The sequence below is a fragment of the Heteronotia binoei genome, chromosome 7, assembly GCF_032191835.1.
Source record: "Heteronotia binoei isolate CCM8104 ecotype False Entrance Well chromosome 7, APGP_CSIRO_Hbin_v1, whole genome shotgun sequence".
NCBI classification, from domain to species: domain Eukaryota; kingdom Metazoa; phylum Chordata; class Lepidosauria; order Squamata; family Gekkonidae; genus Heteronotia; species Heteronotia binoei.
Genome location: NC_083229.1, coordinates 55,933,632 through 55,961,309, shown reverse-complemented (window position 1 = coordinate 55,961,309; position 27,678 = coordinate 55,933,632). Strand labels below are relative to the sequence as shown.

General features: G+C 38.7%; 1 protein-coding gene across 5 annotated transcripts in view; it reads right to left on the bottom strand.

Annotated features, from left to right (window-relative positions):
- Positions 1-3,193: 3,193 nt before the first annotated feature.
- The window catches only part of NCOA2 (nuclear receptor coactivator 2), a 194,337-nt gene continuing 169,852 nt past the window's right edge, over positions 3,194-27,678 (bottom strand). For 2 of the 5 annotated variants that reach the window (XM_060243657.1, XM_060243658.1), the window contains 11 exons: positions 27,280-27,486; positions 26,302-26,517; positions 24,473-24,602; positions 20,629-20,794; positions 18,645-18,926; positions 13,764-13,853; positions 12,455-12,683; positions 11,570-11,747; positions 9,435-9,633; positions 8,087-8,176; positions 3,194-6,796 (listed from right to left, as the gene is read on the bottom strand). In XM_060243657.1, the coding sequence (XP_060099640.1) occupies positions 6,785-6,796; positions 8,087-8,176; positions 9,435-9,633; positions 11,570-11,747; positions 12,455-12,683; positions 13,764-13,853; positions 18,645-18,926; positions 20,629-20,794; positions 24,473-24,602; positions 26,302-26,517; positions 27,280-27,486 (1,799 nt within the window). In that variant the 3' untranslated portion in view covers positions 3,194-6,784. The remainder of the gene's footprint in view (positions 6,797-8,086; positions 8,177-9,434; positions 9,634-11,569; positions 11,748-12,454; positions 12,684-13,763; positions 13,854-18,644; positions 18,927-20,628; positions 20,795-24,472; positions 24,603-26,301; positions 26,518-27,279; positions 27,487-27,678) is intronic. The other 3 variants (XM_060243660.1, XM_060243659.1, XM_060243661.1) reach the window with 3 other exon arrangements.

Sequence of the window (27,678 nt, the reverse complement as noted above, 5' to 3'; positions counted from 1 at the left end):
CCATATAAGGATCATACCAAATAAGGCTTTCCTGCCTTGAGACAGTTCATGAACTTTTACTCACTAACCCAGATTTCCCACTCAGGCATTTCTCTGAGAGAAAAATAGAGGCTTAAGGTGTTTGAAGAACTTAGAGCTGAAGAGCTCTTAGTGCCCATTTCATAAGAGTATGGCTACTTTCAGAAAGTGTTCTTGTAGCCAATTTTATAAAGAGTATGGTTAAGATAATAAAGAGACCAACTCAAAATAAATTCTGCAGCAGAGCCACCTCACTTTTCTTATTAAGTGAAAATGACACAAATTGAGTTCAAGGACGTTTTCAAGTAAGTGTCCATTGCCCTATGGATTCCACCAGCACTTGTTAAAAACTGCAGACATTCTATACTATGGGGCATAAACAGTTATATATTTCTTCTGTCAAGTGTGAAATTGCAATAGTAATTAATACCCAGGAGATAATGATTTTGCTATTAAAAAGACAACGAAAATCGCTTTAAATTAAAATTGTCTTTTTATAAAATGTGCAGCTACATTGGTCTATTAGAAAGCAAAAGTATTGACAGGATCTCATAAGACTAACCAAAACATTACACAGTGCTCACAAGCTGTAGGACTTTTTTTCAGGGTGATGCAAAAATGTATAAAAACATGTTTATATGTATAGTAAAAGAAATCTACTACTTCTGAATGGCCTAGAGGAGAGAGGCACATGTCCCACTGGTCTGTCCTTGCTTTGTTCTGCTTTAGGTCACAAGAAATAAATATCAGAAGAGAACACAGGGAAGATTGGCTAGGGCAACAATGACTTATGGTGTCAGTTGGTAATCATTCAGGGGCTAGATTTGGCTCACAGGCTTCAGATGCATAAGCGCACTATTTTGAGGGCCCCTGGTATTCTGGATGAAGATGATCTGGAAGCAGGTTATGTGCAGTGCTTTTTTTGAGCTTGAATGCACAGGAACACAGTTCTGACTGGCTTTGTGTCAGGGGGTGTGGCCTAATATGCAAATAAGTTCCTGCTGGGCTTTTTCTACAAAAAAGCCCTGGTTATGTGAAATATTACTGCCTGAGATCTTGGACAGCTGCATCCAGAACAGACAACCTGGACCTTGACAGACCAATTGCCTGATTCAGTACAGGGCAGAAAGCCAGTTTGGTGTAGTGGTTCAGTGTGCAGACTCTTATCTGGGAGAACCAAGTTTGATTCCCCACTTCTCCACTTGCACCTGCTAGAATGGTCTTGGGTCAGCCATAGCTATCGCAGGAGTTTTCCTTGAAAGGGCAGCTGCTGTGAGAGTCCTTTCAGCCCCATCCACCTCACAGGGTGTCTGCTGTGGGGGAGGAAGGTAAAGGAGATTGTGAGCCGCTCTGAGATTCGGAGTGGAGGGCGGGATATAAATCCAGTATTTTCTTCTTCATGTGTTCTACTTTTACTGCAATGGAAGTTCCGTCTAGGTAAGACGAAGTACTGTTGGTTGGTGATAGAGCTGAAAATGCTGCTGGATTTAAGCCTACTCCTGATGGGAACACACTTTCCTTAAGGAGCAAAGTTTAGCAGTTTGAGAGCACTTCTAGATCCAGGTTTGCAGATGTGTAGGTTTCATGTTATTTTCTTTTACTTACTTATACTGGTTTACCAGTTAAGTCCATTCTTGAGCAGGCCATATCCTAGTTAGATTGCTGCAGTGTGAACCCAGTTTGGAAGCTCCCACTGGTTCTAAGGACTGGATACAGACTGTAGACATCACATCACAATAGTCTTTAAAACTATACTCTGGGTTCTTGTACAGTTTGGAGCAGGGGTCCCTAACCTCTTTGAGCTTGCAGGCACCTCTGGAATTCTGACACATGGTGGTGATTGCAATTACAAAATGGCTGCTGCAGGAGGTGCTGCCAACCACAAAATATCGGGGAGTGAAGATATATGCAGAACTCTAATAGCAACTCTTCAATAATTCAGGCAAAAGCTTTGTTTTAAAATATGTCTTTTAAATTAACACTATTTTAAAATGTTTTTGCATACATGCACTTACCTTCAGTCATGAAATGAAGATCCTTCTGCTTTGGGTGGCAGCTACTGCTCAACTCTAAAAAACAATCTGCACAATCAGACCTCCAGTGGCCAAGTAGAAATCTTGCTGGGCAGAAGCCCCTCTTGGTCTTGTCCATTTTCTAAAAAAACCACTTGGTAGGTGCCAGGAAAGACGCCATATTGGAGACCACTGATTTATAGTATTACCTATCAAGTGTTTAATGGCCTGGGGACTTGAGTGTTTCAGAGCCAATCTACTCCCATATGAATGGAATGTTAAGATCTTCAGAAGTCATTGTATGCTTGTTAGGTGAGATGGTGATCACAAATAAAGGATTTTCTCTCCTCTTGACATTTCACCTAACTCCTAACCCAATAGTATTTTGGAACCAGGCTAAAGCTTTTTGTATTCATCCAGCCATCTGGAGTTGATTAGCTTATTTTTGGATGGTTTTTAAGATTCCTCTGATGTTATATTAATCTTAAGGTTTGCTGGCTTTACCTATGCTTATTCTGTAGATTACAAATTTGTTGGCTTATTTATAGGGTATTAATGTTTGGGGAGGAGCCCCGTGGCGCAGAGTGGTAAAGCTGCAGTACTGCAGTCAAACTCTCTGCTCATGACCTGAGTTTGATCCCGGCAGAAGCTGGGTTCAGGTAGCTGGCTCAAGGTTGACTCAGCCTTCCATCTTTCCGAGGTTGGTAAAATGAGTACTCAGCTTGCTGGGGGGAAAGTGTAGATGACTGGGGAAGGCAACAGCAAACCACCCCATAAAACAAAAGTCTGCCGTGAAAACATCATGATGCGACATCATCCCAGAGTTGGAAATGACTGGTGCTTGCACAGGGGACTACCTTTATCTTTAATGTTTAAGGGTTTAATGTGCACCAAATAAATTTCACAGGGGAGTGGAGAAACAGTATAAAAACATTTTAAATAACACAAATAATTATCAAGGTCTAGAGACCATTATTAGAATGACTGAGCTTGTTAGCTGGGGGTTGGAAGCAAAACTGAGGGTCAGTAAGGAAGATGGGATTGAATTCAAGACTCCCGGGCCCAACAGATTCTCCCCCCCCCCCCCCACTCCCTGGCCACAAGTGCTTTGACTTTTCAGCACAGCAGTGAATATACACAGAGGAAATGTTGCAATGTCCAAAGCCATGTAAAACCCGAAGGCATTAAAATTTATTAAATGATGCAATAACAGAATTCTTTATTTACAATAGCATTATTTAACATCAAATAAGCAAATAGCATCAGCAAAGCAATATTAACTTGCATAAATGTATTTAAAATTTCTCTGAATATATCTACCTTTGCATAAACTGCTCACACTAGAAATACAAACATCAATGCAGGTGAACAAAGTGATGTTCAGAGTCAACTCAGTTTTGAAAATAAATCACAACCTGAAAACACTGTAAGCTTTCTCCTGAAGAACCATAGTTTATATATTGCTTAGTTTTACCCTCGTATAATCTTTTCATATACACACACTCATACACATCTCAGATGCAACTTCATGAGGAACTGTACAAATAAAACCCACAAATGACAAAAAAGGGAAACAAATTAAATGAGAGTCAAATGTCAGAAGAAATGTTTCCATCATCTCTATTCAATGACTGAAAGCTAAGTGATGATGCGCTTATTCCAAAATTGTACACAATTCACTATACAAATATAATACATCAGACAGCTATGTAGGAATATACAAGACTTAAAAACAGATCTAAGGCATTATGCTAGATTTTAGCATTTTGAGGTTCTTGCACATAGCTTTACCTGTAGTAAGAAACTGAAAAGATTTTGTTTTAGTCTACAAAGAAACACCAGGGAGAAAATTCTAATTAAAAACCAAAGCCACTACAGTATTTTTTTCTTTTGTGCAGAGAATGCTTTTGCTCTTAGGCAGCAATACTACCATACAAATACTAGAAAACTTTAAATTCACACCAACAATTAATGGCTTAAGTTGCATTTCAAAACTGATTGTGTATCTTTGGGTTTTGCAAGTAGAGCTGAACCACTCTTTTCCTGTGATAAGCCCATATGAACTCCATTTTTTTAAAACACAGATTAAAAACGCATTGTATAAATGGCAAAAACATTGTTTTCAGTAACTATAGACCAATAGAAAGGATTGATGGGGGCGGATATTTTAAAACTTTGAGTAACTTGTTACCTGTTGAAAATGATACATTTCTTGATTTAAACTATCGCTTTACCTGAACTTGATTGATGGGAGCATTGTTGCATGGAGCTGGTTGTGTATATGAATCTTTCCTACTGCGTGCCTTTCACATTCAAGTAATATGAACAGGCACTGATTAGGTTTCAACAACATAAAACCCAGTGATTTTTTCTAACTATACCATGTACTAAGTAAAAAATACTGATTATAAAAAGAAATTGATTTGGCAGCTTTTTACTTTGTTTCTAATGTCATTAAGAGAATCCAAAAATGCCTGAACTTGTTTTCTTTGATTAATGTCTTTAGATTAAATTTGTATGAATCCAAGAAAACTGTGATATACACAAATGCTCTCATTTTTCAACTGGCTTGAAGTCTCAAAGAAAATTCCAGATGGTCTTTGAAAAGTACTGAGTTCACTATTTTCTGTATGGGTCGATTAGAAAATGTTGGAGGAATAATAATTAAAGGAGTTAAAAGGTAAACTATTTTTAAATTAAACCAATGCAGAAGAGTCCCAATTCCTTTTAGTATACTTCTTGCATAAATTTGTCAGGCATCTTTTAAAAAGTAATTTTTTCCAATGTTATGGAGCTCAGGGCTGATATCTACTTTAGATTTCCACCAGATGGCTCAGTTGTCTGAACAGTTACTTTCAACTTTAATTGATACAGTGGTGAATGCTGAGAAGAACATTTCTCCCTGTGTAAGGTCACTCAACAGGTAACAAATGGTTAGAAATGCTTTCTGTATATTGTCTTCAGCATTCTATGCAAGTCAGATTCTTTGTATATTTTAACCTTCATCATGACTAAATGAGACCAAGATAACAAACCTTCCACTCCCAAAGACATGAATGAAGATCAAGTTAGTAAAAAATGCATTGCATTTTAAAGAACATCCAAAATTTGAGCTCAGGCATGAAGTTGTGTGGATTGTGGGGACAAGAAACTGTGCATGGTGGTGGGAAAGAGAAACAGGAAGTTGAAAACAATCAGTTTCCTGATATTTCAAGTCCTCAGAAACTGATGCCAGTTTATAACAACCACAGCAGGCAACAATAAAACCACTTTAAGAGTGGCCTGCTGAATAGCAGTTTCTCTACGATTCATTAAGAAAGAATAAAAACATACAAAAAAGTCGGCTCCTACAGTGGCTGCATATAATATTAGATAAATGACTTCTATGAGCAGAATTGCAAGGTTTAGAAAATGAAAGAGTCTCAAGCCTACAAATTAGGTCTAATCAAGGCATTGTGATCCTTTACAAAACACTTTTTTCCCCCAGGAGACACACACAGCTATGAAGATATCTAATTTAATACTGAAGTACCTCATTTGGAAATCAACTCCACAACATGTATACCTCACAAAATTATACAATTAAAACACTAAAGTTTTCAACTTAAATTATTGCTTGTTTACACAGAAACTGTTTTTTATGTACCTTACAAAACTTCCTCATAGTCCACACTGCTTCAAAAATAATTAGAACATGATGGTTAATTCTGTAGTGATATCTGTCATAGCTTAAGTCATTGCTTTTCCATTATGGATACAGGAAAACAATTTTTTTTTAAATCAGATGTCTTTAGATCTGACATTATGCCTCAATCCTGCCACTTCCATCACCAATAGATGCACCCTCATTTAAAGCTGTTACTCAGCAATTAGTTACCACCAACCTAGAACACAGGTAACAGACCTAGGGACACGATGGGGGTACTCATTTCTCTACCCTATTAGAAATACAAACAGAATGAGGGCAGGGAAAAGCACAAGGAAAGGGATGTTTACTTAATTATTATGAAACCAGTTAAAATGGAAACTGAAATTGTATTTTGATTCATGATTTGAGTCAAAGTAACCAAAATATAAAACAGCCCTCTCAGGGGATATTTTAGCCCCTTTACATATTGAAACTTATTCAAAACTGACTGGTTTTATTTTCTACCTTAGTATTATCTATTCACTAGATATCTCCCTCCATACCAGGTACTTAGATGTCTACACTCTTAGTTTGCCACCCACCACTGAACTCATCATCTATCTCACTCCTCCTCTACCAAAGTGGAGGATATATTATGAAACAACTAATTTCCAGATGGAACTGAATCCTTTGCACCAGACTGAGTAGCTAAGGAAAACAAAGAAAGATACCAGGGATCTACCAAACCAAAAAGAACAGAAATGAGAGCATGGTTGTTTTTCTTTAAATACATACATTTAAATACATTCAATCTGACATGGTTTATGAAAACTGGCTATCAACATTTACTTTGCAGGAGAGATCTAAGTTGCACTAAGGTGAATGCAGTGAACAGACTGAGCAACTGTCTGTATGCTAGCTTCAGACTGTCAAAGAGGAGGCTGCTCTTCCACCAACAACTGTTTCATCTCCACTGAGAGTGGTGTTCTGTTTGCAGCACTATACTTTCTCCAGCAGAACTGGCTGGCAGAACAGTTGGGGCAAAACAAAATATGCAGCTCTTCAAACTACTAAGTAGTTTGGGCTTGCCAGCCTTGTTAATTGAAGAAATCAGCAATCTTCAGGGTCAGCAATATTTCTGCAACACAAAAGAGAAAGCAGTCTCTGTACTGATATTGAAGTAAGCATGCATGCATGTATGTTCTGCAAACATTAACAACCCTTAAGGTAACTTTCAAGCTATTCTGGATGGTTTTAAGTGGAAAGGCAGGAGGAGAAACCATTTCACAGATCAATGAATCAACAGGCACAGACTCATGCAGTTGAGAAACAGATAGAATCACAACCCATGACCCAGCTAAGTTAATAAATGATGTCACACACAGTAATCTATTCTGGTGTTACATTCAGGATTCAGGCATATTCAACTGTCAAGCAAAAAAGATTTGCATCCCATTTTCAAGGACAATCTTGGATGGAAGAAGAAAAGAACAAGAGTCCAGTAGCACCTTAAAGCCTAACAACATTTGTGGCTTTCATGAGTCACTGCCCGCTTTAGATACAGCTAGAATGTGAGTCCATCTGTCCTATATACTGAAAAGTGGAGCAATTTCAAATGTTGAGTAACAATAGCAGGTTACTGACAACAGCAGGCATGATTGTATTAGGTGGGATATGCAGATGGCAAATAGGTGTGGGTAAATCAGCACTGGTAATGAGACAGGAAACCTAGGGTCTCTATGACGTTCACGTGGATGTACTGTCTTGAGTTTCATTATTAGTTACAATTCATCAGGCTCTCTTTCTACAGTCCTCCGAAATTCCTTTGTAAGGGAATTGCTACTCTTAAGTCAGCAACTTAATGTCCTGGAAAGTTGTTCCATTTGTCCAGTGTACAGCATGGAAGGGCATTGCTGACATGTGATAGAATAAATCATATTAGAGGATCAGTATTAAGCTGACATGATACAAGTAATGTTGCTTGGTGCACTGATGGTGTTGCTAGGATCTATAGGAGAGCAAAATTGGCATCTCGGTTTGTTGCAGGCCTTGGTACCAGAGTGCATGTTACTGTTAAGTAGTTTATCATTGTGGGTGAGAAGTTATTTAAGTTAACAGGCTGTCTGTAAGCAAGAAACGGTTGCCCCCCCCCCCCCCATGTCTGTATGAGGGAAGTGAGGTCATTAAAAATGCATTGAATTGGCTTGAGTTGTGAGCTGTGGGTGCTCACCAGTAGTGTTCTGCTGTCATTTTCTTTGGGCTTGTCTTGTAGAGAGCTGTCTCTGGGTATCATTCTGCCCTTGAGTAGAAGAAGTAATCTAACTTTTTAAAAGAGCCCCTTGGAATAGTAGCATTACTTGAGACAAAAGAATGTTATATCCATTCTTGTCTTCTAAAAAACACAGTTGGAATGTGAATGTTTTCTTACCCGTGATGCATCTCCCTCCTGCTTTATCATATCCATTCCAGGTAGCTGGTTTGGAAACAGATTGCCTCCTCTCATAGCAGGATCATTCACCTAAATTTAATTTGAAAGTTAGTCAGGAAATCTGAAGGGTTTTTTAAAAAAAGAAAACCCAGTGAGACACACTTTTGCCCACACCCCATATGCTTTAATAAAGGAAGCAGCCAAGATAAGTGCCTTTCAGAGTGCCATCAAGGCAATTTCCCCCCCTCTGTCTTTTGTGCAGAGGCATCCTTGTGCCACCTCTATTCCTTTAGTTTTAGTGTCACACTGCAAGAAGATGTCTTTAGGGAAGTTGTTAAAATGTCAAACCAAAACAATTGCTTTTGTTGTACCCCCACAATTATAAAGGTTTTGTACAACACCACTAGGAGGAAGCACTGAACCAATGAAATCTTACAAGTAGCAAAGCACCATGCAGACTGCGGGAAATACTAGCAACTTGCAAGCAATAGAGCAATTAACAGGCTGCAATTACTGCCTTATGACATTCTCACCATCATTCTCCCATTCTGACATGTTACTGTTTTATTGGTTTCCAACGGAAATGCAATCCAGACCAAATGTTCTTTCAGTTTGTTAATTTCACTATTTTGCCATTGGATTCTACCTTTGTACCACTTTGCATTCTTAACCACTGTCCACCAGCTATATGTAGCTCTACTCACTGTATCCCATTCCATTGTCTGATTAAGTACGCATGCATACGAAAGCTTACAGTCTGAATAAAACTTTGTTGGTCTTAAGAGTGCTACTGGACTCCTACTTGGTTCTATTGTTTTAAACCAACACGGCTGCCCACCTGGATCTATCTGTAGGAAATACTGTGAGTGCGTGAGTAAGCAAGCAAGTGAGCAAGCAATGGGGTGCTTAGTCTTCAGTTCCTGTTTTTGTGTGCACTGCCCAAGGTATCTGTACAAACTGTTTTGTAGCCTTAACTTGACACTATGTAAATAAAGCTTAAAGACCAACATAGGTGAGGCTGAGCTACACATAAACACTTACCATCATAAAAAAACAAGCTCAGTTCTTATCTGCTGCTGTGCTGCATTCTCAGCCAACACTGCTGGGATGCCAACTCAAATACACATGAATGATGACCAACTTGGTTGATCCAAGATGCCAATGTGCTAAATATTTGGAGACTACCATTGAAAGGACAAGGCTCCACACTCTTTCATCCAAGCACCTAAACAGAAGTCCCTGTTTCCCTTCTCAAAACCACCAAGTAGGATTCACACAGCATTAGAATAAGAATAAAAAGTTTAAAAGCAGTTACATTAGCCAAGAACCCTCATCTGATTATTCTCACCTGCTCAGGACCCATGGAGGACAACCCTGATGTAGGCACAGAGGTTGCTGAGGTCATGCTGATCTGCCCTGTCATCTGGTTCATGTTGTTCATACCGCTTGTGTTGGTCACCATGGATACATTGATGTTCATGTTGTTATTGTACATGCTGGTGTTTGCTTGCTGCCCAAAGTGTGGTGGAGATTGTTGTGAAAACATGCTATGGGACAAAATATCATGTCACTATGTAAGAATCAAAACAAATTAAGTTATTAGTACTTTGGCCTGTATTACTGAAAACTTCAAAAGATCAATGGATATATCCATCAGTGCAAGTGGGGGGAACATTTTCAGCATTTAAGGCCTGATAGCAGTACAAAAGCACACATCCCTTTGCTTCTTTAACTAACAGGATTAGGCCTGCAAATATGATATTGGGGGGCAGAATTTGCAGGAGTCAGCTGCTTACTGCACAGATGTAGCACTTCTGTAAAAAGTGCATCTTGGAACAAAGGCAAAACCACAAACAAACAAAACCCCCAGCACTTTTTCTCTCTGAAGTCCATAGTCAAGCTGAAGTCACAGCAAGCATTAGATGGATGAATCTAATGCTGAAATTAAGGGAAATCATAGCACAGCTCACTCTGACCTGCCAGCTCCTGAGATGTCAATCATGCCCCTGCCTGATTCACTGTGCAACTGTATATTATTACACACAGAGAGAGATAATATTACACACACAGAAAGTGTGCATCAGGCAAAAATGCAAGCAGCCTTGAGCTGCTGACACATCTCATTTATTTCAATTTTTAACTGATCTTTGATGGTAATAAACTGAACTAGATAACTAGAATTGTTTCCTGAAATTGTTATTGAAAGTGATATATGATGGCAAGCATTCTCTGGGTCTCTCAATTGGAAACAAATGAGAAGGAAACAGAAAGAGAAGGAGAGAGGTGAGGTGGAAAGAAAAGCAGAGAGAGCAAACAGATGGGGTGGCGGGAAGGAGGAGGGAGGGAGGAAGAGAGAGAGAAAGAAAGAAAGGGAGGGAGGGAGGGAGAAAGAAAGGCGAAAAGAAAGCAAGTAGATGGGGAGGGAGGGGGAAAGAGAGAGAAAGAGAAACAAAGAAAACAAACTGATGGGAGGGGGGGAAAGAGAGAGAGAAAGGAAGGGAAAAGAGAGAGAACGGCAGTAAGAAAGCAAATCGATGGGGGAGGGATGCAAAGGTGGAAAGAAAGAACCTTTAAATGTATTCTCCAAGCCCCCCATGCTCCCATGCCAGTCAGCTTGGCTTGCAGAAGGAACTTCTCCAAGCAAGTCAGCTGACCAGTGCAGCATTAGAGCAGAGAACACACTGAACTTTAGAGAAGAGGGAGGGGATAGATAGAAATAGAAAGAAAGGAGGAAAGAAAGAAAGAAAGAAAGAAAGAAAGAAAGAAAGAAAGAAAGAAAGAAAGAAAGAAAGAAAGAAAGAAAGAAAGAAAATATACACGGGGGAGGGAGAGATGGAAAGAAAGCAACTTTAACTTTAAATGCATTCTCCAAGCTCCCCTTCCTCTCCCCCTGCTGGTTGGCTTGGCTTAGAGAAGGGATTTAAAGAGACAAAGGCCTTCTCCAAACTGGCTGACAGGGTGGTACAACCTTCAAGAGCTGCATAATATGTCTGAAAGAGCCACATGTGGCGCCTGAGCTATAGTTTGACCATCCTAGGCAATGTTGTTCCTAACTAGCAACAAGAGTGCTCTTGCCATGAAAACTCAAAACTGAGCAGAAAGCAGCTTCAGAAGGTGCCAGACCAGAATTTACAAATGGATGAAAAAAATTTAAAAACAGACTTCATAATTATAATTTTAATGTAGTTTTATGTACATGGCTTTTGATTATACATTTATTTTACTATGAGTTAATTCCTCAGAGACTGAAGTCTTCCACAGTAATGCAGTTGAGTTTACTGGAAAAAGCCCATCACAAAGTGAGAAATACATGTAATGGTCTTGTGGCTATGCACACATTTCAAAACCAGGTTCATACATCACAACTATTCCTTACTCATCACAGAAAACACTCACGGGATGATTGTTGAATGAGTACAGAAGACAATAGCTGAAATGGACATGCTATGAGTCAAACAGATATTGACACCCCACCCCCCGTACCTGTTTCCACTCATATTTCCTTGTGCCCATCCGTTTATCTCAGTAGAGGATTGGTAGGCAGGATTGGCCTGAGACTGCTGTATCATGGGACTCTGGGTATGGGCCATTCTTGGGGACATCAGAGGACTCTGGGGAGTGGTGGCTCCAGTGAAGCCAGGATCAGGCTGCTGATTTAGTCCTATAGGATTGAACAGGTGATTCAATCAGGCTGACACACATACATTGTTTATTCCCCTCCCTCCACCCACAATACAATAGTGTCTGCAGACTTCCATGCTGAATAAAAAGGGGCTGCCATTAGAAAAGCTGCTGGAATGGGAGCTCCATAGAGATCTTACTTGTGGGAGAGATCTTACTTTTTTAGCCCCTCCCCCCAGATAGAAACCAATGACTATGCCCAAATAAGCCTTATCTCATGCAGTTTTGTTTATAATGGGAACCTAACAGACAAAAAACCCTTCAAATACAAAAATTAAGGAAATACATTTTTAATTTTAGCAGTCCAGTGAGAAAAATACTAAGAAAATGAGGAAGTTTAATTTTAACAGTAGAACCAATATGCTGTTTGTTTTTAGGACTGCAATAAGTTTTAAGCTAAGTAAGCATCTGATTGTCCCTTTTACATTGAAATAAGCTTGTCTATTAAAGATTTCCTATAACTGCTTTCTCTGAAGAAAAGCCATAATAAAACAGAACTACAATTTGGTCATTTTCCTCCTGCACAAGCTCCAGGACCCACTTACTCTTAGAACATTCACTATCACCAGTTAACTAGGCTTAGCCAGAAGTCATTCAAGGATCTGGCACTGAAGAGTAGTAATCCAGAAATGGAGGATGCTAGGAAATAAAGGGTGGTAGAAGGTGCTTAAAGTATAAGACCAATACCATAGTTTGGAGGAAAAGGAAACTGCTGGGGGTTTGCCTGGGGAATCCGTGGGCTGCTCATTGTTGCTGGTATGCCACCAGAAGCCACCATACTTGGTGTCATATTCATGCTCTGTCCTCGCATCATCAAGGTTCGCTGTTGTACTTGCTGCTGCATCTGTCTGTGTCTCAGATGCTGGCTCAACATCTCCCTCTGCCTCTGGGCCACCATCTGTGCATTGATAGGTCCCTGAAAGGCAAGCAAAAATTGTATCAAAGCATGATTAACAAGGACTTTCCAGACACTGACTGAGTAATATCATTACAATCTCAGGTGTGACATTCCAAACCAAAAGCAGAGGTAACAGAATCAAATTCTTATAATAAGACAATTTTTGTTGATGCCTAAATCACATTTTGTTCTTCCCCAAACTGTACATTGTACAAATAAGTTACACTGATTAGAATACTGATTGGCTTTTTTCTTAGCAAGTTACAAGTTATTCTTTGCAAGTTACAATTATTCACAAATGATGCTTCACATACAGAAGTCTATGAGTATGCCTGTTCAAGTCGTGCCCTGTACTTTCCAGTGCCTTGAAACCCAATGGTTGGGAATTCACAGCTGTATCTGTGACAGCTGCTCACAATTTCTGGACTCATCTCCTGTAGTACTATACTCTCCTGATCCATTAAAATGTGAGCAAAGATCCCCTGGACCAGTTTACTCATAAAAAAATTCTGGCATTTTGAGCTCTATCTCATAGTCCTGACAAAGAAAGTTTGAAACCCCAAGACAAAGCTATAACCACTCTGATTTACATTACTTAGAATAATTTTCTCTAGCAAGTGAAAACTTTAAAAGGGAGTTTAAAAACTGCTGACCTTGGTTCTCAGTAATCTGTTATACTGTTAATATTAAAATTGGTTCATTGGGTACATATTGCTCTCATACTGAAACGATTATTGCTGATGTACATTATTCAATTTATCTTGAAGAATACAGACTTAACAGCTTTTATTGTATGACCTGTACTCTCTTTTAATGTGGTCTGCTTAGGAAACACTGCTCATCTAAGCAATGTACGGAAACAAAAAACACTCACAAAAGGCTACGCTGAAGAACAGGTCAGGCAAAAGAACCTACAGCTTCTGGTGAAACATGTTGTCTAACTTTCTGCTCAGCATATGGCTAAATCACTACAGTATTCCTATACATGACTAAACAGGAAGAAGTGGAATTAGCAGTGTCAGAACACAGTGCTGTAGCGGTAGAGTTGTAGGGCCGGTGCAACTTAATAAAATATTTAGAATAGAAAATCTTCAATACCTGCTCCCTCACCTGTGTTGGTACTCCAGGTCTCAGAGGCATGTTCATATTGGGAACATTGCTGATCTGATTTATCAGTGGCTGACGATTCTATGTGGGAAAAGTCAAGCATAAGAAATGACAGGAATAATTTGTACGTGTGCTCCATATGAAAGTTGTGCTTCTAATTACAAGGACTGGTTGTACTATTCATTGTTAAGAATGTGACAGGATTACATCACACATTTGAAGTGAATAATTATGCATAAAATACAAATCTTCATTTCTGTCATAGTCTATCTGCTAAAAATTTGGGATCTGAAAATCTTTCTCTGACCCAGAATTTACATCTGAAAGAATTGGATTAGCAAGCAAATATGAGTCCAGGCCAAGCCTAACGGCTTCTTTCCCTCTACCTTGCATGTAGCTACATAGGCAATGTGTTCTTGCCACTGACCCCATTTTCCCTTGTACTACCTGCTGTGTACATATAGTCGTACTCATGCATTGCCATGTACAAGGCATATGAGCAACAATTTCAGATGCATACACAGTGAAGGCAATGCTATCAAATTATATACACACATTTCAACAAAATATTGCATTAACACCTCAAGAGGACTCACATACAGGTTCAGACAATTATACTTAATACCCCTTTCCCATTTTTTGTGCTTATTTGCCAAGGAGAAAGGTTTCTCCTATGCAATAGGTGCCATAATCCTGCTCTTGATATGTATGGTTGTGCTTGTATCCATTTAATTATTTGGAAAGGAACACTACTTATTGTTCCAGTGGAAAAAAGAGGATAATGCATAATATGATAAATAAATATTATTAAAAATAAATAAATAAATAATAATAAAATATACATAAGCAATAATAATACACACATAAGAAAATAAAACACACATAAATATAAATGAAACCCACATAAGGAATATTAAACAAACAAACTCATAAGAAAAGACAGCTGCAAGGACTGTTATTTGCAATTTGATAATATCTTTCAAGAGACAGTGTAGAATTCCTTCATAAACCTATTCAGTACAATGGCATAAAGCACTGGAATTCACAACACTTAAACATTACTTTATATTTTTATTCTGTGTGGCTCTTACGTTAAGTAAGTTTGGCCACCCCTGTACTATACCTATGAGAATTATCTTCTGATAATTATATGTATAATCCATAAATGTGTCATGAGAGCCTGAAATAGAACAAATGTTGAGTCCAGTGGCACCTTTTAAGACCAATAGAAGTTTATAAACTATGAGCGTTCATGTGCAAGCACACTTCTTCAGATACATAGAAATGGAAGTTAACATTCCATACACATAGGCAGATGCCTGTACAGCATACAACTTAATGAAGCTGTTTTAACATATACAAAGACTAAATAGTAAGTCAAGTCAAGTCAGCCTTTATTGGCATAAAAATAACAGATTAATACAGTATAAAACAAGATAGAAACACAACTTTCATATTACTAAATAGTAATAACAAGCTAAGTTTATAGGTCACAGTATGCTTGGATTTAATTACAGGGAAAAAACAGTATAAGACTAATATGTAAAAGTATCTTTCTTAACCATTAAGAGTAAATTGATACTGTTGTTACACTCCATTTAAGTCTGTGTGGAAGGGTTACGTGTGTAAATTCCTTTGATATATGGTATCAAAAATTAGGAATATAGTTCCTGCAGCTGTCAATTTTGTGCATGGCCACCTTAACTGTTCCCTACACAGATGAAGTATGAGTATTTTACTCAGTGGGAGTATGATCTCAGTCTAAATGAATGCTAAAAAATAAAAAAGCATAAAGTAGCTCTAACACGGGCACCAAATGGCAAACACCAATGTCTGCTGAAGACAACTGTTTCACTGACAACTACAAAAAGCTCCTTTGTAAGTTTATTTTTTTTAAAGCACTCATATTCTCTTGTTTGCTATCTGACCAGAATGCAATGATACTGAACTAGGCATGAATACTCATTGTTGCTACTAAAATTTTAATTTACAATTTCCTGTCTTTCCTACCAGGTTGTGCTGATTTCCTGACCATCATGCAAAAATAATTCCAATCTTATTTTTGTATAGGTCACTTACATAAAGGTTTTATTAAATGGTTTGAATCTATGCAAGTATTGAAATACAGAAATACTTGTCAAGGTAAGAGCTCAATATAAGCTTCTTTAATTGATATTGAAGAAACACTTCTGTTTGAAATTACACAAAAAATTACACCAAGATGTAAATTTCCATATAAGTCATCTCTAAACATTAACAAATGACTTCTGTTGTTTTAAAACTACACTCAAAGAAATTTAAGTGACTATTCTTTTAAAGTGGCTTTACCGGAGACACATTACCACTATGAAACTGCAATATAATGAGTTAGAAAATAAAGTATTCTTCAAAAATGATTAAATAAAGATACACAGCTTTCACTTCTATAATTTTCTCATTTTATTTTGCAGCTTGCTTAGTTTCAGTTCAATTTGTTTCTTCTTCCATTTTGGCTTATTTTCTGTGGGTTTTTTGTTTGTTTCTTTGCATTCTCATGCATATTGCATGTTCCCTCAAGTTTCTTCCTGTTGCTGAACTCAGAACAGCATTGAAAAACAATTTTTTTAATCCAAATTCTTAATGAACGTTATCAAATTATTAACTGAAGATACACTTTCAACTGAAGCATTGCCAAGAGACAAGTTAAGGCATGTTTTGACAATGTTCTTCAGGTCTGAGAAATTCTTGTTGGCCATCAAAATACAGTTAAAATGTGTCCAGTCTAACTTCATTATCTTGTTTTGCCATCTACACTTGAAACTGAGCTTTGAATTCATTGTAGGCAGCCACACTTAAAGCACTGTACTGTTACCTTGATTTTTCAGAAGTTGTATTACAGATTCCATTTGCTGCATGTAGAACTTTTACTACAGTTCCAGTTTCAGTTATTCCAATATTTGGCTTATGTATAATAATACTAGGATCTAATGCTGATAAGCCAAGAACCATGTGAAACATCAGAGGACTTCTCTGAGCCAATTTTCAAAGGCTACTAACATGTTTCAGCATTCTAGGTAAAACTTGGCCACCTTATGTTCACTTTGTTTCTTTCAAGAGCTTTGTTGCTGCAAAATTTGATTGCGTCTGTTGAATTTTATGTCAACTGTTAATAATTGAGAACCACAAGACAATTTTTGCAGCTTTTCTGATTTTATGCAATGGTTCATTAGCTTTTTGATTAGCTCATGAAACTCTTCATAAAAAAAAGAAGTCAATGTTTTTTTGCTTTGAAACATTTGTAGCAATAGTCAACCATCTCAAGCAACTGTTTTTATGAAAGCTATTTTGCAATTCATGAGCAGATCTTGAATAGCAGCTTTTTTGCAATTCGCAAGTTTACTGTTTGGGAGTTTTTCTTCTTCCACATACTTTTCAATGTTGTCAAATAGTGCAATATTCTCCAAACATCCAGTAGGGCAAAACTTCTGGGGACATTATGTACTTACAGTCATAGCAGTGTAAAATGCTTGCCTAAGCTGGAAAATGTTTGCACAGATAACACATGCTGCACAAGACTGAATTCAGGTCCCAGTTCGCTGCATGCAATCCTGTTTTAAAAGATCTATGTACAAAATGAAGGCTGTATGTTCCAAGGTTAGTAAATTATTATTCTTCTCTTTTCCAGTCAGGAAAACACAGATACTTGCAGTGGTAAGAAAACACATGCTGTCTTGAAACATGTGAAGGTCTTAAGCAGTAGCATTCTGAAGGAGAACACTGGTCAGGTACTGTGTAGAAAACTTATGACAGTATTCATTTAAAAATGAACCACTAAATCCATATGACCATTTAATGCTTCATCAAAACAGGTAACAAATATTCAAGCACTGTTTTGGATGCTTTAATTGAAGGTCAGAAAGATATGGTGCAGTACCAAAAACTACAACATAGATTTATTTTGTTTTTCCAAGAGGAAACTGTTGGCTATTTGGGTATCTGAGAACAGTTGCTTGAATAACTCATTGATTTTGTTGCAAGAGCTAAATGTCATCTTCATCACTTTTGCCAAACCCACAAGTACTCTGCTGTCCTAATGTCTTGGATTACACAGACAGCCATAATGGTTTGTGATACAGGTATTTATTTTCACTTTTCTTTACCCTTAACATGTTTTTTTCAGTGTTTTCAGATGTTTTCTCTTCTTCCTCTGTGCTTCTATTACCTGAACTTGTACTTGGCTTTTAACCAAAACATATTGCAATGGACTACTGACTCAATTTAATTTTCAGGTTCTTCTGATACATGAGGCTGCACACCTGCCACGTTAAACAGGTCAGAAGTTTTGTAGCACACTTTACAATAACCTGGTGACTGCCATGGAATGAAGTCAGCCATGAAGTTTGATATCTAGCCACCTGTTTAAAAACTGTCCTCTTAGAAGCCATCATCAAAATGTAGTTCCAAATGTAGTCTTTCACAGAAACACTCGCCTGTCACCAAGACATAGTAGATTTGTTGGTCTGGCAAGTAGGAACATCCCAGGATTGGAGATTTCTGGATTCCTGAATGTGCAAATTTTTATTTTCCCTGACCAATTTCCATTTCCCTGCCTTTCCAGAAGGTGGCAATCCTCACTCCTAGGAATTTGGGAAAAAAGTAAGCAGATTGCAACCTTCATGATACAAATGGACATTTGAAGATCACTTACAGCTCTGAACAAGTTAAACTCACCAAGATATCGAACAGGAAGCTGAATATGTAGAGTCAGGAAAAGAGTCAGGCTTTATTTCATATGTAAAATCACATATCTGGAGAGCCATTTATGCCCACTGTATTTATGTAAAGTTGGAAGGTGGCCAAAGCAACGACAGAAAGCATAAAAGTATGAAATACCTGCTGTGCTTGAAGTCTATGCTGCAGCTGTAGCCTCAGTTGATTTGGTGGGTTCTGTACTATGCCAGCAGGCCTCAGACCTGGTCTAGGTTGCATACGTAGCGCAGCATAACCTGGTCTCTGGGCCATTGGATGGAAGTTTGGATCTTGCATTGGTGTGTAGTTGCCTTGGGCCATCTGAGCCTGAGAGGCATACTGCTGTGTGAAGACAGGGGCCTTTTGTTCTAGGATGATGTTTGATTCCTGGCTTGAAAATGGCTCTGGATCTACAGCTTGGCTCTGCTGAGAAATACACACATACACATATAATCAATGAACATTTATAGATGTGTTATGCACTTTTGTGTTTATAAAGCACTATAGATAGGTTGCATTATGTAGCAATGTTTATTTTCTCCAACTCATTCTACATTGATTAGTAACAACCCCATTCAAAGCCGATAGAGAAACTATAAACACACACCGGAAGTTCCCTGTGCCAAAGAATTATAGTTGTGTCTTCAAAAAGCTTCTGATTGGTGCAGTGCCAGAGGACAGAGAAGGGAAGGTATGTACCTCGTCAAGTATAATCCCTTCTCTCCTTATGCTAAAGGGTAAAATGGTTTGCTTGGGAGGAAGGTTAGGTGCCTTGTGTGTGACAGAAAACTGAAAGAGTTTGTTTGGCAGGTCTGCTCAGTTTCCAATGTCAGACTGTATGAAGGTCAAAAAAAGATGAACCTATTAATACCTAATCTGAGACAGGAAACACATGGCCAAGTGTGGTACAGAACATGCAGGGTTACATTTCTCCCAGATGCAGCTAAATGCAGCCTCTATAATGCCTGTTTGCCTAGTCTGAAGCATTGTCTGTATCCATTTACTGAGATGGATCTTAACTATACATCTTCTGCTGTGCTAATAAGATTAACTACCTTCTATTATGATGGAGTTCCTCAGCAGTGGAATTTTTGGAAGAATTGCTCATGAGCTGGATTATTTCCCAATTTCTCCTGGCATGGAGAGAGGTGACAGTCCTGCTCCACCCATCTTAAGTGATGCCTGTTTCTAAAGCTGTCAGTTATTCAATTCATCTTTCCCACCCAGGGTAAAAAGATAGAAGTGATAACAACATAATGCAGTGTCCAGGCAGTTGTCAAGTTGTAGCTAAAGTGTCATGATATAGACTACTCCTTGTCAGAGGAATTCAGAGGAGGAGGCAGCTGGGTACCCCATTGCAGGAGGCAGCAGTTTGGTCACCTTGAGCAGCCTTTCAGGAGCAGTCCCAAGGCTCTGAGTCAGCATTCTCACTCTGTGAAATGCCCTGATCCCTCCACCCCAGAGCCTGCTGCTGTATCAGAGGTTTCCTCTCAACCAACCCCTCAAAGCCCTGAATCACCTCAGCCCTTTTACTGCCATAACCTGGACTGGCAGCTTTACCTGCAGCTGGAAACCTGGTCCTGAAAGGGAGGGGCTGGTATTTCCACCTCCTTGCAGTAATATTTAAGAACTCAGAGTTCACTTTGGCCTTTACTGGAACAACCTCCAGGATACAGTACTGTGGGCTCCAGAACCTCCTGCTTTGACTTCTGGACCTCAGCCTTGAACAGGACACAAGGGTGCACGCTCTCTCTCTCTTAAATAAATGCTGCACTCTGGGACTGGAAGTAAGATTAAATGCAGGACACACTCAGACTAAACAAAAGATCTCTTTAGTATGGAAGTTTCTTCCACAATGTTAATATATGGGATAATATTTAGAATATTATTATCCAGTTAGCATGTAGAAGCTTTATCAGGGAAATGTTTGTTACAACTGAAATTATTCCAACTGTTTTAATTACTGAATGTGTAATTTTATAATATGTATGGATTTTAATTGTTTGTTGTGGTTTTATATTGTGAGCTGCCTTGAGTCTGCTTCAGTGGGGAGGGCAGGATATAAATCAAATAAAGTATAAGTAAATGCCACGATACATTTTCAGAAATGTTTTAATACTACCAATACCTGGCTGACTAGTTCTGGTATTCCTAGAGCTCTGTCAATTTCTTCAAGACCATCAAAATTTCTCAGTGCCATGTAAAGCTGATCAAGAAGAGCTCCCTCATCGCTTGGAGACTCTGATGCAGGATGCTGACATAGCAATTCATCGGGAGAGCTTCCAAATGGCTGCCTGGAAAGGAAAGCATGCAATTCAGTAAGCAAGTTCTGGGATTATCGCTCCCACAATCCCAAACAAAATGTTGGGACTTGGGACCATGTTTTGGGATTCTGTTGGGCAAATTTCTTTGACCTGAAATAAATGTCTCATATAGACTCTGCCTAGAGCATGGGAATATAACTTTCTAGATTCATCACTTTTGGCCCCATCAAGACATAAAAGTCTTTTTCCTAAACTTGCCACTGCCACAAAATGGAATACAGTTTTACAGATAGTGCAAAGAGGTAGCTATTTCTTTATCTTAGCTCACATTATCTCCTTATCACATTCTGGTCTTAGCAGCCAAGCTCTATCAGTCTGGAAAATGACATTGCTAAATCACTGTAAAAGTTAGCACCAATAAATATTGTTCTTATCCAGAATAACATATTCTATTCTGACAACTTAATTTTATAACAAACTGGATGACTACTGATAACAATAATCAGATCAAGAACACCGAAACTGACACTTCTTTCATTTTGTACCAGAAGATCACTAACTGTTCCCAACAACATGAAGTTGTAAGATTGTGAAATCAAACATGCTTTATCATCAAGAGATGATGAAACCAAGCCACCCTGGTGCCAGGAGACTGACATATAATTAAAAAGTCAATTGCTGAGCTAATTCCAACATGCAGCCCTTCCCCAAAGGAATCATGATTTGGCTTTTAGGTTAATTAGAACAGTGTGAACAAGCATTCTAACAAATGTATGATGAAGGAAACATCCTACAGTAGGGCTATACAAAAATCAGCACTTGGGGTCAAAAACAGGTTGCATACCCCTGATCTATATCAAGTGCTAATGCATCACAAACAGTGGCTTGATTGTAAAAAAATCTAACCCTGGCCTGCTGTTGTATTAGCAAGTCTTGGTCTCATGTACTTCTTTCCTTGCCTTCTATGCCCCAGTTACCTCCCTTTGCTGGCAAACCAGTTTGCCAGCAAAGAATGATTTACATTTGCTCTATGAACAAGAACTGGAAATCATGCTCAAACCTTGACTACTTTTAGAAGAAGGATTGGATTTATACCTCACCCTTTACTTGGAATCTCAGAGCGTCTTACAATCTCCTTTCCCTTCCCCTCCCCACAACAGACAACCTGCGAGGTAGGTGAAGCTGAGAGAGCTCTTTCAAGAACTGCTCTTAAGAGAATAGCTCTGAGGGTACTGTGACTGACCCAAGGTCACACCAACAGCTGCACGTGGAGGAGTGGGGAAATCAAACCTGGTTTTCCCAGATTAGAGTCTGCTTTTAACTGCTATAGCAAACTGTCTCTCTGGCTTACTGGTTTTGACGTTACTCATAGCTTACTGGTTTTGATGTAAGGCAAGCTATGGTTGGACATGAAGGAAAGAAAGAAAATGTAAGGGGACAAAAGTAAAGAAGAGGGTAGTGTGCCTGTTTGAGGTTAAGAAGCATTGGTTTCGCTGTTGCATCTGAACTGGATCACCACAAGCTAAAATTCACTGGTCATACTATATAATAATGAAACAGTTGGAATGAAGCAAATAGCTGAATTGTCATCAGCACTGTCTTTATGAACTACCAACTGCTTCACCATATTGAAGGAACAGAACAGAATTTTCTCATCTGTGGACTCTATAGATTAGGGCCAAACTAGATGTTCTGAGATGTTTGTTGTTCTAATCTGCTGCCAGATTTCAAATATCTGCAAAGGGTGGGGGACAATCTACTGAGAGGACAGGCAGACAGGAACTATAATTCCACTCTTGCCTGCTCCTTTTCTCCTGTGACCACCTCTCCACAGCTATTTTTCTTCATATGTCAAATGCGTCCAGAACCCATGAAGGGAATACAAGGCCAAAAGTGCATCAGAAAGGTTCAGGCATCCTCTTCCTCCCTCATTTCTACTGCAAACTGTACCATCGTCCTGAAGCTTTTCGGCAGCAACCCGAGTTCCCATTTATTTCCTCTCATGTATAGTTAAATTCTTCTTGTTCACCCAAGACTTTAAGTTAATCTCCTGTCTGGCCTGGTGTTACTTTTATATGGTTCATATAATTTTTTTTGCTATTGTTTCAGTTTTAAAATAGTGTTTTGGTTTTAAATTTTATGCTGCCAAGAATAAACTAATAGCAAAAAGCAGCTGATAAATAATGTAATCCCCCCCACGTAATACATTACAATAAGGATTTTTTTGCGGGATTTATCCCTGACAATATTGCCGTTAAGAACTCAGTGAGTAATTCACCTCTATTTAATTTCAGTGATGGAATTAAAATGGCTACACTGTAATGTCATTTAGCTAAAATAAATCTATGGCACAATTCATGGAATGATCCTCTTTCTGAAGTCCTGGCTCCAAAAGAGAAAGCGAGGCATCAGAAATTATGTATCACATGATACAGAGTGATCTTGAACAGTGTCAGAAAGTTCCACACTGTGCAAAATAAACAGTACTGAAATACTGCTGGAATAAGCATTATGATTGGGATGACAAGTATTTTTCAAAGGGACACCAATTCTGTATGTTCCTATCTCTCCCCACACTGACGAAAGGAGGCTTATAGCACCATCCTAATTGTATAAACCTTGTGTGCATGTAAACCTTGTGAAGAAACTGCTTCTCTCCTTGAGCCAGGAGACAAACTGAAGTCAGCAAACGTATTAAAACCGAAACCTTATTGATATAAACAAATAAAAGCAGCTGGGTGTTGTTCTTCCTGCTTGATCTTAAGTAGGTTAAATAAGATGGCCAACAGGGCACATAGAAAATGTCCACATTATACCTTGCTACCAAGAATTAAAATGAAGACAGGCGAAAACAGCAAGGAGTGAAAGACCTACAGCTCCATTTCCCCTGATGCATTCACCACAAGTTATTTTCAATGATTCAGCAATGAATTCTCTTAGTTTGTACCATTGCCCGTGAAATTATACCAACCAGTATTTGAGCATATGGTTCTTATGACTAAGAAAATACAGTAAACCCATAAAAAGAGCAATAAAGACTATATAAGACATTACTACTAATAAGTGTCTTGCAACTTGTTCTAGCAAATAAAACATGTATCAATGATCAGTTCACTTAAAACTGTGATTGCATATTACTTCTGCACCAAAACTGCAAAATTGCTTAAAAGCTGTTCATTTTGAGGATGTTAGTTACCAATTCAAATACTAGAGTCCTGTTTCACACTGATTTGCTTTTCCAGCATATTTTACAAGAATTCTGAAGTGTGTTCTGTCCACAAATGTATGTGTATACACATAAATACACACAGGAATTCATACTGATGCAGTTTTCATATAGATTTGGTTAGCCACAGCTCCAACTGGAACTTTGATTTGCAAACAAACCTAGATTGGTTAATGTACTTTAAGGGGTAATGTAGGAGAGCACATCCTACCAAGGTAATAACAGCACACATTCCCCACTCCCAAGCAAGTCTATTCAAGAGTGGCCACACTCAGTCAATTAATCCCATTTCTGTACAGTCCATGCTGGCCAAGGACAGGCAACTTGATTAGCTACTGAACTAATTAGCAAATGAGCTAGAAGCTGCAGCAAATAGGTAAAATGAACTGGAGATAGTGCATAAAATTAAATAATACTCTCCTATCTCCTATCTTCTATGTACAAACATATACTAACTTGTGGATATTCTTTAAAAATCTTACCGGTTCTGATTACTAAAAGATGTCTGATCTATAGGCAAGATACTATCTGGCCATGGAGCCGTCTGATTTGGAGGAGCCTGCTGTTGGCTATACTGAGGACCTCCCATGTTCATTTCAAGTTCAGAAGCTCCTAAGAGAGAAAAAACAGTTACACATAAAATATTGCTAACATCAGCAATATAGCTTTCAAAAAGGCAATATCACTGAAAGGCTGGCTATGTATAATCCTTTGATCTTAAGCATTCAGCTATTTTACAATTGTTAAACTACAGTCTTATGAATAAACAGGTCCTCAAGCTTGTTCTCAGTTGCAGACTATATAAAAAATTGATCCAAGTGAGTATCCCAGCTCTAGGAATGCTGAGTGCTGGTAGGTTTGAAAATACTTTAAAAGTTGTATAATTTTTGTTGTATGCTGTAACAATATCAATTCATTGGCTACTTTTCCATTTAAGAACCCTGAATTTCATTCAGTCAGGACCTGATCCAACTATACCACAGATATATCATTAGGTACAATGGGTTCTCTACAGGGCATAGCAAAACCTTGATTTCTCCCTTCCTGCTAGGCATACATGGGTGTTTATCATATCAAACAGAACTGCAGTAAATGGGAAACCTGAGCTCACTTCCCAGATCCCCATCAAGCCCTCCCAATTGTTCAAATAATGCAAACTTGGATCCGTGAATTTTATTTATTTTTTGGTGGTGTGGGGTACGATGCTGGACTGGTTAGGGACATGAGCAGCATGCGCAGGCCTCATAGACCCTGTATGGTCTGACACAGATTCTGTGCAAAGCAGAAAAAGGTGGACCAACAGAACCTTGTTATTCCTAAAGTAATCCCTTCACGGTACTTGCACTGGGACTACTTTAAGCCCAGTTCAAGTAATACGTGACTAACTAACCTACTTGTAGCTCTGAATCTGAGACAGACTGAATTGGGTGGTACTGCCAGTGAAAACTTACAGAGCTATAAGAATAAATTTCTGAAATAATGCCAGCTCCGCTATATGCAATAGTTCTGCAGCCACACTGAACTGAGCAATTGTATTTACATCTATTTAAAACGGTCATCACCTATTATTTCAGTGGTTCTCAGAGTCTAGCAACCTGAGGACCACTTTTTCATTTTAATTTTTCTACACAGACTTTCATGATCAGAGGTGATAGCAGTTGCCTTGGTATTTCTACCCAACTGCCACTGCTCCTCTCTGACCCCCATGGTATTTAGTGTCCAAATGAGGGAGACTGCCTTAAGCAATTGAACACAAAAAAGAGTCTTGTGGCACCTTAAAGAGTAACAGATTTATTGAAGTTCTCCCACACAGCAACCCCAGCCAATGACAGGATTGGAAATCCCTTTGTAGCTGTGTCTTGCTGTCCTGAAATACTGGCTGAGTATGAAATAACTGTTATTTAACAACAGAGAATTCTAGGCATTGCTGACGGAGTGAGGCGACAGAGAAAGAAAGACAGAAATAAGAAGAACAGGTAAAAGACTGTTCAGTGGGCTATTCTAGACATCCCTTCCTATCTTACATTAGGAAGGTGAGCTGACCTCTTTTATTTATCTGTTTAAGGTGTAAAAAGGGAAAAATAAATTCTTCTACTCTTTTGCCCACACTGTAACAAGCACTACACTGTGTAACTTGCCTCATGCACAACAACTCATTTGCTAACTACTATTCTTTCCTCAACTGTTGCAGATGTGTACACCTGGGAAAGGGTAGGAGGGAACACCAGACTATCACCAGCCATTATTGTTATAGTTGATTATATAAATTCCATGGAAAGGAGAACATCTCAGTAACTGGACTAAGGCTTACCAATATTCATGACTTGAGACTGAAGTATCTGCCTTGGGCCAGGGAGACTATTTGGTCTCACAGGAAGGCTGGACGTTGGGTTACGTATCATGCCTCCTTGGATTGGCCTGTTCATGGCACTTGTTGTGGTAGCACAAGTTACCCTCACAGCAGCACCTTGGGTTCCCCAGTCGCTTGATGGCAAGGTGGGCCGAGGAGTATTACTGCTCATCATCCCTATTAAAGCACACACACACACACAATTACATTGTGCCTTGAAAGAGCTCTATATTCAGTTCTGACAGTTCAACAAAGGACAAAATAGTAAGAAACCAAGAGTTATTTCCTTTAGCATATTTTTGGTGAAAGAATGGATGATAGGTTATTACATTATGAGATGACCATTTATATGTGATGAATTATCTACCCTGGAAACTGCACACAGAGAGATTAATATCTAGTTTCAATTAGATCACTGTAATGACATACTTTCTAACACTTAAGATAAACTATATGAAATGTACACAGTGGCCTGGAAGTGCTATCTTAGCAACAATCCAGGAACCTGATTTTATCCTAATCATAAATATAATGGTGGATAACAATATTTGTGAGACTTTAATTATCCACTACGTTGCAGAAGATTTTAAAAATGTTTTGGAGAGAATTATCAGCACAATGAACTACTCAGAATAAATCCCAATGATTATAGTGGGACAGGTCCAAGAACACGTGCTTAGGATCACAGCCTATGGCAATTCTATGTGCAGTTTCTCAGGGGAACTTTCTTTCAAATAAATGAACACAGAATTAGGCTCTAGTTGCCTGAAGTGCTAGTCCACCCAGATCTGGTATCTCTGATGCCAGCTTACTGCTGCTTAATTCCATCTCTCATCCTATACTTTTATTTTTCAGAGTGTCACTGTTTAGAAACCAAGATCCATCCATGAAATCACTGAGCATGTTATGAAGAACATAATGAAGGATAGTATTCCTCACCTGGGCTACTGTTCCCTAGATTTCCTTGATTTCCCATCATTCCTTGATTGCCCATCATTCCGGGCTGAGGTATCACTGAATATGGACTGTTGTTTCTTATGGGTGGGAAAGATCCAGCACCTGATGAGTTTTGCAAAGTGATGTCAAGTGGTAAATTCTGGTTTGGTAACATCCTTCCCAACTGTGCTGATCGTGAGTTAGTAAAAGCTAAATAGAAGAACATGAAAAACAAAAATGAATTTGAGCAGTCATTTCTGAAGAGTACCTGCAACTTCTAGGAATATACTCTAATTAAGCATAATTGTTAAAAGAAGGAGATGTGAACCAAGATCCCAGTTCAAATCAGCCATAAACTCACTTGTAGCCACTTTCCCCTTACCCTCCACCTTTATCTACACT